At 41.4% G+C, this 12025-nt stretch overlaps 1 protein-coding gene across 1 annotated transcript in view; it reads right to left on the bottom strand.

The window, feature by feature from the left end:
• Window positions 1–12025, bottom strand: part of LOC124607396 (venom carboxylesterase-6-like) — a 143646-nt gene that overhangs the window by 12635 nt on the left and 118986 nt on the right. The window contains exon 8 of the mRNA XM_047139718.1: window positions 10616–10745. Coding sequence (XP_046995674.1) covers window positions 10616–10745 — 130 coding nt within the window. The remainder of the gene's footprint in view (window positions 1–10615; window positions 10746–12025) is intronic.

Below are 12025 nucleotides of genomic sequence, written 5' to 3'. Positions count from 1 at the left end.
CAGAACAGTCTGTCACAACAGCCTACCAGAAAAATCGACGCTGTTCTATTCTACTTGCTTAAGCATGGATGGAGTCACACGCCAACGTCATTGGTCCATGCCGACATCCGGTATTAGCAGTGAAGAAATGAATTGGTCTTCTTGAAAACCCAGACAGGTGTGCTGAATCGTATAACTTTATAGTTTAAACTAGTATTGAGAAGAAATTCTTTCCACCGTCTTAGCTATGGAAGGCACAGTTGTCGAGCAACAGGGATTTACAAGCCTCTACAGGAGCTTCTTTATTGTTGTAAGTTCGTGACGTATTTGACTCATTCGTACAGACCGGATGTTTTTCCTAGGGGTGGTCTAGGATGTTACTAAGGGCTGCACCGATTGCAGTTCTCGTGACTTTATGAGTAAGCTGAGGAAGCGGCTTGGAGGAACAAGTTCACAGTCTTCATCAGACTCTCTGTGAGCCCTACACCTTAACAGTGTAGGACGTACAAATGACCCAGGAATGGAAAGGAAGAAGTACACGACAAAGAAAAAATAGTGGTTAGCGATCGGAATTATGGAGTAGTTCAGATAATTAACAATAGAAAACAACTAGTAATTAACTCGCGGAATAAAAACTGTACAGGGGGAACTGATACTGCATCGACAAAATTTCGGGGATTGTTGAGAAATATTCTCTGAGTATTTTGGTATCAGAGACCCGCAGTCTGCACGGAATAACTGCATTGCGCTTCACTTTTCGTCCCCATTTATATTTATATCTGCGATACACGAAAAATAGGTGCACAACAATGCAAATAAGGATGATATGTGTTCCGTGTTTGCACTCACGGTACTACACCTAAGCGCCAAAGAAACTAGTATAGGCATGCGTATTCAAATACAGAGATATGTAAACAGGCAGAACATGGCGCTGCGGTCGGCACCGCCTATATGAGACAACGAGTGTCTGGCGCAGTTGTTGGATCGGTTACTGCTGCTATAATGGCAGGTTATCTAGGATTAAATGAGTTTGAACGCGGTGTTGTGGTCGGCACACGAGCGATGGGACACAGCATCTCCGAGGTAGCGATGAAGTGGCGGTTTTCCCGTACTACCATTTCACGAGTGTACCGTGAATATCAGGAATCCGGTAAAACATCAAATCTCCTACATCACTGCGTGCAGGAAAAAATCATGCAAGATCGGGACCAACGACGACTGAAGAGAATCGTTCAACGTGACAGAAGTGCAAAGCTTCCGCAAATTGCTGCAGATTTTAATGCTGGGCCACCAACAGGTGTCAGCGAACGAACAATTAAAAGAAACGTCATGGATATGGGCTTTCGGAGCCGAAGGCCCACTAGTGTAAGCTTGATGACTGCACGACACAAAGCTTTACGCTTCGCCTGAGCCCGTCAACACCGACATTGAACTGTTGATGGCTGGAAACATGTTGCCTGGTGAGACGAGTCTCGTTCCATATTGTATTGATCGGGTAGAAGTACAATGGTATGCAGATAACCTCTTGAATCCATATCTCCTGCATGTCAGCAGGGGACTGTTCAAACTGGTGAAGGCTCTGTAATGGTGTGGGACGTGTGCAGGTGGAGTGATATGGGACCCCTGATACGTCTAGATACGACTCTGACCGGTGACACGTACGTAAGCATCCTGTCTGATCACCTGCATCCATTCATGTCCATTGTGCATTCCGATGGATATGGGCAATTCCAGCAGGACAATGCGACACCCTACACGTCCAGAATTGCTACAGACTGGCCCCAGAAACACTCTTTTGAGTATAAACATTTCCGCTGGCCACCAATCTCCCCAGATATGAACATTAACGAGCATGTCTGCGAAGCCTTGCAACGTGCTGTTCAGCGGAGATCTCCACTCCCTCGTACTCTTACGGATTTATGGACAGCCCTGCAAGGTTCATGGTGTCAGTTCCCTCCAGCACTACTTCAGACATTCGTCGAGTCCATGCCACATTGGTTTGTGGCACTTCTGCGTGCTCGCGGGGGCCCTACACGATATTAGGCAGGTGTATCAGTTTCTTTGGCTCTTTAGTGTATTTGCTGATCAGTATTAACTTTAACTTCGCTCTTCACCTTAAACCTTGCATTCAGTATGTCTAGAGGCTGCTTTCCGTTTTCTCTGCATTGTTAGGCTGCACTCACAGTGGCACCGATACTGGTGGATTCCACCGACGACCGGCATCGTCCGAGGACGCCCGATCTTTGCAAATCAGTACGCCATTACGTGCGCAACCACAATGTAGCCGATCTCATAGCCAGTACGTAAAGATTTTGGACGACAACGGTCATAATGGCCGACATGACACGAAACATGGCATGTGAGAAACTGATGAGTTTAGTCAACAGGCTAGTTCGTGACATCCTGAGGGTGAAAAATGTCATAATAGGGATAGGAATCTATGGACTGAGATCGCAGGCTTATTGGAAATCACAAGTAGGTAACATCTTTATCGGTGTAGATACAACCTCGAAAAATAAGTTGTTCAAGTGACAAGGATGATGTATCTTATGATTAAAATTACTGTAGTGGATCTTTTTCGGTTGTGGTAGGTCGACAGCAGTTGTCTACAAATTATTATCACTGCTTACTGGCCAGTAGGCTGGTTATTCTGTTAAATGAAGTGGTTTGCAAAAATGGTGTACGTTTGTATTTCGACTTTACAATGCCTCAGGTGTTCAGGGTACCTTATTCCAAATATTTTATGTCTTTCACACGTTTGCTGAATGTCAGTGATTGAACGTTAATTGACGTATTCCTGCACAACTTCAAATAAACTCAGCAAAACAGATTTCGAGTGCTTTTAGAGATGTAATTTGAGCTCTATTATAAAATCCGATACTCACATTAGAGATGCAATTATGGCTGAAGTAAAACTAGAAGTGAGATGTGGTGATTACATCTTTCTAATGATTAGACCAATCGCGCGTTCTGAATAGTACAGTTTCAAAGCTTCGTGTTACATGTTAGATGCTTTTTGTGATGCGTTAAATGCTAATTTAAAATCTAATATTTTCACTATTGCACCCCTAATACTAGGACGTTTTTAATTTATTCTATACTGAGTTTTGGAGCTATGCTTCGTGCAAGTATTCTAAAAGACTCTGTAATATATGTGATTTTCTTTATTAAAAGCTACACTCAATCTGAAATAATACTGCCATCAGAAATCTTGCTAGTCCTTTCTAAAATACACTGGGAAAGTGTTTAAAGAGCTGTGAAGTTTCAGGTTCTAGAATCTGATTATCTGACTATACCTACCTCCGGTATTGAATTAATATTCACCGTTTTTAGAATAAAGTGAGCTGCTGTTAAACCACCAGTCTACCTTTCACTAATTTAATAATTTTTGCTTACTCATATACAAATTGTGTCCATTCATCATATAATAGAAACATCTACTTTCATCAAGTAAACTAACCATTATATGCTCATAAATTGATAGGCAAAATCTTTATGCATCGAAGTCGCCCTGTAGCATAATAAACCATACTCTGAACAATGAGTTCTGAAGAGATCCTTTGTGCAATGTATCATTGATACTACATACTTAAGTAATAGATAATTATTTAGTAAATCTTGTCTCGTAATTCCAATAACTGGAGAGAGAGTGTATAGTACTCGATACTTTCTTTCCGACACGGATATAGCTCATTCGGCATCTTTTTAATAGTAAACGCCGCTTTACAGCACTCGTCTCCAAGAACAGAGGCGTCGAATATCCATCCGACCCTTGGAGATTAAAATCTAACTTACGTCATACGTAGAATAGACTCTAACCTAACCTAACCTAACCTGATCGACCCCGCCGAAAACTGATGAATTAGATCGGACGCACCGTGACCGAGGTGTCGTCCGATGTTATCTGGCGACCTCTGGCGATGGTGTTATGATGACCGTTGTCGGTGCCATTGTGTACGCAGCCTTAGTTCTGTGCCAACACTGATGTACAGCAGTATGGATAAGTTTACTGACGAAGAATTGTTCGAGGTTTACATCTCATATGGGTTCACTGAATGCAATGTTAGAGCGACGCGACACATCACTGTACAGAGTTGTTCCCGCAACGACGGCAGCCACCCCACAGTGTTTCGTCTGAGTGCTGTTTATTACACTGTCTTTTGTTTTCTACGTTTTTCTGATTCCATATTACAGGCATTTCAGTGCCGCAGTAAATTACAGTTACATGTAACGAGGTGGCGAAGATCAAATCCCCCCACTGTCAAAATACGCAGCAGAAAGTACCTCTGGACAACCTCCAAAACTTTGTCAGTGGAGTTCTGGTTTACCCTGTATGCTGGGTGCTGTTACGAAAGTACCGACATCTTAAAACTCACAAGGATAACCCGTAAAAAGTCGATGGTACTTTCGAAACTTGTCAGGGTGAAAGAAGAGTGAAAATAAGGGGACACCTGTTATGATTTAAGTGTCAACAATCAATAGTTCCGAGTAAGTGGTGATCAAAATTTCGATGCTACTTCATCAGTCCGTTTGTGCAGCTTGTATCCCTTTTAGTTGGGCCACCGGTGGCTGGGCCCGCCCGTGGTCCAGGGGTAATATTTTTGATTAGTGATTAAAATTTCGTGGGTCCAAGGCCCGAGCTCAGCCACTGCTCAGATTTTTCGAGATTGGAGGCCGTGTTAAAAAAAAATTGTTAGGAGAACAGCTTCAAGTTTTTGTGACACGTATTCAAACCCAGTTTTATGTGTTTTCCTCTCTTTTGTTGTCGTGGATGTATGTAAGATAAATATTTATTGTGACATCGTGAAACAAAAATAAGAATTTCAAATTATATTAAAAACAGTTTTTATAATTATATATCTTATATAATCTTATATTATTGACGGTAACTGAAAATTAAAAACATATAAATTCAAGTATTCTTTTTTTTTTTGCTTTGATTTTTACTTTTATGCCTCAACAGAATCAATGCGTTTCCCAGAGACGTATGTACCACAAAAAAACATTCGAAGCAGAAAAATTCGGAGCACCACGAGCAACGTGATAAGTCACATATGGCACAGTCACATTTTTCAGTGTGAATGTAATTAGGAAAACACCCTCGTTAACCTATCTAAATAGCTCACTAACTGGCGATAATCTCGCGGCAAACTACGCATATCGAAGCATTTTCTCGAAAGCTGCATACTGCATTTAATTATGGATCAAGCCGTGTATTTCCGTTGCATAACTCCTATTTACGATTTCCTTTTACTGTGCAATGTGCAACGCAAATAGTGCACTTCCATAATCGGTGAATGCCGTGCTTCACTTCTCAGTAAAACTATACCTCGGAGGGTTAACATAAAGGCATATACTTTGGAGGAATTACTTTTAATGAAGATGTTGCTAGTCCGATTTCATCGAGAAACAGCTCATCGTTAGGAGAGATCACGTTTTCTGCCCTACGAGTCAAAAAGGTAGAGAAACGGCTCCATTTTTACCTAAGGTCGGATAATTTTATCTAAAGACTGATGATAGATTTCTTTTGTGAGCTGTCCCGATATTGTGAATGTTGCGTACGCATTCTGTTGGCGTTTCAGTAATCGGCTCAACATTTGTTGGATTCGAGGAACAAATTTGCTACTGGTTTACTAGACACAAAATATTTTCTAGAAAGTGTTAATACGTGTCGTTTGTGATGATAAAAACTACTTGTAATAGTATTTGGAAAGCTTACTTCGTTTGTCAATAATACTGATGTGACATACTTACGCGACAAAAATACTAGAATTTTATCTTTTTAATTTTCAGTTACGTTAATTATATAAGATCATATAAGATTTGAGAAGGTAAAATTTTTTAAATACACTCCTGGAAATTGAAATAAGAACACCGTGAATTCATTGTCCCAGGAAGGGGAAACTTTATTGACACATTCCTGGGGTCAGATACATCACATGATCATACTGACAGAACCACAGGCACATAGACACAGGCAACAGAGCATGCACAATGTCGGCACTAGTACAGTGTATATCCACCTTTCGCAGCAATGCAGGCTGCTATTCTCCCATGGAGACGATCGTAGAGATGCTGGATGTAGTCCTGTGGAACGGCTTGCCATGCCATTTCCACCTGGCGCCTCAGTTGGACCAGCGTTCGTGCTGGACGTGCAGACCGCGTGAGACGACGCTTCATCCAGTCCCAAACATGCTCAATGGGGGACAGATCCGGAGATCTTGCTGGCCAGGGTAGTTGACTTACACCTTCTAGAGCACGTTGGGTGGCACGGGATACATGCGGACGTGCATTGTCCTGTTGGAACAGCAAGTTCCCTTGCCGGTCTAGGAATGGTAGAACGATGGGTTCGATGACGGTTTGGATGTACCGTGCACTATTCAGTGTCCCCTCGACCATCACCAGTGGTGTACGGCCAGTGTAGGAGATCGCTCCCCACACCATGATGCCGGGTGTTGGCCCTGTGTGCCTCGGTCGTATGCAGTCCTGATTGTGGCGCTCACCTGCACGGCGCCAAACACGCATACGACCATCATTGGCACCAAGGCAGAAGCGACTCTCATCGCTGAAGACGACACGTCTCCATTCGTCCCTCCATTCACGCCTGTCGCGACACCACTGGAGGCGGGCTGCACGATGTTGGGGCGTGAGCGGAAGACGGCCTAACGGTGTGCGGGACCGTAGCCCAGCTTCATGGAGACGGTTGCGAATGGTCCTCGCCGATACCCCAGGAGCAACAGTGTCCCTAATTTGCTGGGAAGTGGCGGTGCGGTCCCCTACGGCACTGCGTACGATCCTACGGTCTTGGCGTGCATCCGTGCGTCGCTGCGGTCCGGTCCCAGGTCGACGGGCACGTGCACCTTCCGCCGACCACTGGCGACAACATCGATGTACTGTGGAGACCTCACGCCCCACGTGTTGAGCAATTCGGCGATACGTCCACCCGGCCTCCCGCATGCCCACTATACGCCCTCGCTCAAAGTCCGTCAACTGCACATACGGTTCACGTCCACGCTGTCGCGGCATGCTATCAGTGTTAAAGACTGCGATGGAGCTCCGTATGCCACGGCAAACTGGCTGACACTGACGGCGGCGGTGCACAAATGCTGCGCAGCTAGCGCCATTCGACGGCCAACACCGCGGTTCCTGGTGTGTCCGCTGTGCCGTGCGTGTGATCATTGCTTGTACAGCCCTCTCGCAGTGTCCGGAGCAAGTATGGTGGGTCTGACACACCGGTGTCAATGTGTTCTTTTTTCCATTTCCAGGAGTGTATTATTTGAAATGCTTATTTCTTTTGTCAATAATTCAATTGTATTTCTTGATATCACAAAAAAATATTGATGTCACATACGTATCCGAGGACAAAAGAGAGAACAAAAACAACATTAGATTCGATTTGAACATGGGACGCAAAAATTTGAAACTGTGATCCAAGCCACTGTGCTAGCAATTCACTTGGATATACACTGCGCGAGAGGACTGATGAAGTGGCATCAAACTTTTGACCGTCAGTTTCTCGGAATCTATTGAATGTTGGCATCTAAGCAAAACTAGCTGTTCTTTTCTTCTCATCCTTCTTTCACGCTGCAAAGTTTCGACTGTATCAGAGAGCTACCAATGGCGGGTTATTCAAAAGACATGTCCTATAGGAAACAGTGCACATTCGTGATTCAGAGGTCCTGGCACACAGTCTTATTCAGGAATAAGACAGGAACGTTCATTCAAAGCAAAAAAAAATTCTTGTTAACATGGGCTCTAAAATGCACATCATAAGAGCCATGAGCACTTCGTCATCTTCGGTACTATCAAACGTCTCTTCTACTCTCTCGTAGTTTTTAGTGGATACATTTTGAAGCTCATATTTTCTAGAATTTTCTGCTTCGAATGTTTGTTCCTGTAAAGTTCCTGAAAACTAGATTATCCGAAGGGTCTAGACTACTGAATCACCAACGTCGACTTTGTCCTACGGGACATGACTTTTGAATCACCCTGTATTTAAAAAAGTCTCACGCTAAATAGAGAAACAACTCAGTTTGTCTAACAGTTTACATTGAAAGCATATGTAGTACAGAACATATACAGGCAATGCTCGAGTTTCTCTCATGACCTAATCAACATATCTGGAATGATTGCTGACGCCGCTGCATAGCAATATTTCTGAAGTGAGGTTGGTTACCTGGTAGTAAACGCACATAGACAAAATTATTTTTTTCATCAACCCTCAGAGAAAGAAATCTCATGGCCCTGCGTCGAGTCCTTTGTAGTAAATCCAAAATTATTTAACTACAGCTTAGTGGCACTCAGGACACACGTCATGTAGTAGCAAGGTAAAGTCTTTTGTTCATCTTGCAGTTTAGGAAGGGTCCATCGAGTAACAAGACAAACTGTTTAAGTTTCACTTGCTGCGGGGAAGAAGAATGGTTCATAAACTTGACCTCAAAGTTTGGAACAAAAAATTTTTAATTTCGGGGACGGTGATTCACACAGCAGTATATTCTGACTCCCTAATACGTACACCATGAGCGTTTATCCTTGGATGAAATGTGGATTAACTACTAAAGAAAAACTTTTCTCACAAACTGCAGCAGCTGAATTTAGGGTCTCCAAGAAATATAAACATTATGAAGATGATGGCAAACATTTCCTTAAAACTCTTCACTTAGACGGCATTGGAACTGCTAATTCACTTCTCGTCTTCTTAATTTTTTGTTGGACTATAGGGGAATGTCTCTTGCATATTCAGCATCCGGTCCGACGCTCTTCGTTTTACATAACGAATACAATTAACTCTTTCAAAGAAGTAATACGATTTGCGATCTGCAGATGTTATTGTCATTCGAAGTACTGAAGTAAAACTTAAAGTAAAATTTACACAGCGGTATTATTGCACATATTATTTGCACACTTCTACAAGATATTCTGTTCGAGTGACACAGGCATTGCTAAAATCGTTTTCGTGCTTAAAAGCAAACAGTCATATTTGTTCTATCATTAGATCGTTGTGTCATCACTTGACACGACGTCCCCGGCGTATAGTAAATTATCAAAAGGTCGATATTATTTTTGAAGCACTCAATATTTCGAGAAACGTAGTAAGTTTTATAGACGTTGTTATTAATAATTATGTGCTGGTGTAGTTGTTAGCAAAGACAAGAAACGTTACAAGAAAAGCGAGGTGGCAAGCTATCCGCAGGCGTTACAAGTAATTTTACCGTTTTGTCAAATTAGTTTTATTATTCTGTATAATTATTACAAAATTGAGACCATGGCTTACGCCTTAGCGAGGCTGCATATTACTGCACATGTTATTGCCTATAAGCATGACCTTTTTCAAAAACTATGTTTGACCAGATTACAAAAACATTCATCCAATTTTCTTTTGTTTGTAGAAGGTGTAAACTGCGATGTCAGGTCGTGCTCAAAGTTGTCTTGTGGCTAGTATGCACTATGTCAGTCCAGAACCCTACAGAACAATGTAAGAATCGCAGTATTCATGACACTAGACATTTTTACATACACACTATGAGATCAATAGTATCCGGACACGCCCAAAAACACACGTTTTTAATATTAGGTGCATCGTGCTGCCACCTACTGCCAGATACTCCATATCAGCGACCTGATGGTCATTAGACATCGTGAGAGAGCAGAATGGGGCGCTCTGCGGAACTCATGGACTTTGAACGTGGTCAGGTGATTGAAGTGTCACTTGTGTCACACGTCTCTACGGGAGATTTCCCACTCATAAACATCCACAGGTCCCTACATTGATGTTTTAAGCACCTTCTTGCTTCCCACTGTTGAAGAGCAATTAGGAATGGTGATTGCATCTTTCAACACGCTCGAGCACCTGTTCGTAATGCACAGCCTGTGGCGGAGTGGTTACACGACAATAACATCCCTGTAATGGACTGGCCTGCACAGAGTCCTGACCTGAATCCTATAGAACACCTTTGGGATGTTTTGCAATGCCGACTTCGTACCAGGCTTCAGCGACAGACATCGATACCTCTCCCCAGTGCAGCACTCCATGAAGAATGGGCTGATAATCCCCAAGAAACCTTCCGGCACATGATTGAACGTATGCCTGCGAGAGTGGAAGCTGGGCTAAGGGTGGGCCAACACCATATTGAACTCAAGCGTTACCGTTGAAGGGCGCCACGAACTTGTAAATCATTTTTAGCCAGTTGTACGGATACTTTTGGTCACATAGTGTACTACCTAAAAGATGCTAAGAAACTATATGTTGCTGCAACTAATTTCGACTATTTCGTCATCACCTGGCAGAGTTTAAATCTTAAAATGATATATCTCACATATGTATCATTGCAGAATATATTAAATATATAGATAATTATGTGTAAGCAAGTGGCCTGGTGTGTGGCACAACGTCATCCAGTATCCAAACACAACATAATCCATTATAAACATTAAAGTCTGCCAGATGATAATGAAGGAACTTGCAGAAAAATAGTCTTGTAGCAGTGTTTCGGTGTTATATATAAAAAAAATAAAAATAAAAAAAACGTATTTTATCAAAGCTGGGGATCGCAACTTCAAGAAAATTTTATTCGTGATACTGCGTAACGATAAATTTTTCGTTTTATTTTGTCTTTAAAGAATTCTTTGTACTTACCCCACTCTGAAGAGTTGACGCTGTCCACGTGGTAATCAAACTCATAGTAGAAAACTGGCAGATCCGTGATTTCAGTCACTTTCCTGACGAGGGCGTCAGTCGGCTCGAACATAAGGTAGTCGTTGTTGAACTGTTGTAAGAAAATAACATGTCTCATTAAACTTCATTTTATATAACAGATGAAGTTTAAGGTACTAATGCGATATGCTTTTAGTTCCTCAGAAAGGAACATCAGATAGGATTCCACTTACGCATATGTTCATTGTACGAGAAATTCGGTTATTGCTTTGCAATACGAAATCATACCTGCTGTTGAAGAATGCGCGTAACGATCAAAACCATGCACCATTCTTTTCTGTTCTGTATGGTGTCTATTATCATAGTTAAAGTTCAAGAGTAATCAAAATATTTGGCATTCAGAACGTTGCGATCAATTATCTTCAGAAATGTCGAGAGGAAACTGACTTCCACTGTAATGCATCACGCATATAAAACAGCCTCAGCATCATGTATTGTTTGATGATTTACCTATCATTGTTTTGTTTTATAACATATATTTTTGGTCTGACGAACAATAACGATAACGTTACTTTAGTATGGGAGCAACGAAAAATGAAAGCCACACATAGGACGGAATGTGTAGTTTGGGGAACTGGAACTAAACGTATAGGAAATTCGTACTTGAATGAAATGGAATGTACAGTAAACTAGTAATATGGTCACAGTGTGACGAGTTATATTCATCTGTAGGTACTGATAACAGTATGTTTTTGTTTATTAAATACGATATCGTGGTACTTCTACATTTCTATGTATGTCGAACAAAAAAACAGTACGTAATTCTATTCACAGATGAGCTTTGGTTTTCAAAAACTATGCTCATCACACTCCTCTACATACTCTTTAAACACTTGAGTACAGTACTGTATACAATTATAAAAACAGTTGATGTATGTGCAGGGAAATTATTGATTTGTTTGGAAAACTGAATGTATGATTAAAATATTTTTAAATGTCGGCACACTTCAGAGTACAGTTGGGAGTCTTTGACTTACATTACAACCAGCATGTTAATAATTGTTCTATTAGACTATTGTAAGCATTTTATTAGAGAATATTAATTCTGTTTAGTTATCATAACGTATTTTCAAACTTAATCAACGTTCATATTAAAAACAAGCAGAGGTCAATGTATAATAGGAGTTAGAAAGACAGATCTAATTTTTATTGGACAACCTAGATTGTTATGTATTTATTTACTTGTTTTTATTCTGCTGAACATCTCATTTAAGAAATAATATTGTAGAACGTTTGATTAGATATCCAAACATAAGTAAGAAAATAACCCAAATAATAACACACTAAATTATGTTGCTTAGTTTTACAAAGATTAATAACGAAGATGAAGGT

Source organism: Schistocerca americana, chromosome 3 (assembly GCF_021461395.2).
Source record: "Schistocerca americana isolate TAMUIC-IGC-003095 chromosome 3, iqSchAmer2.1, whole genome shotgun sequence".
NCBI lineage: Eukaryota > Metazoa > Arthropoda > Insecta > Orthoptera > Acrididae > Schistocerca > Schistocerca americana.
This window is presented reverse-complemented; position numbering and strand designations above follow the sequence as displayed.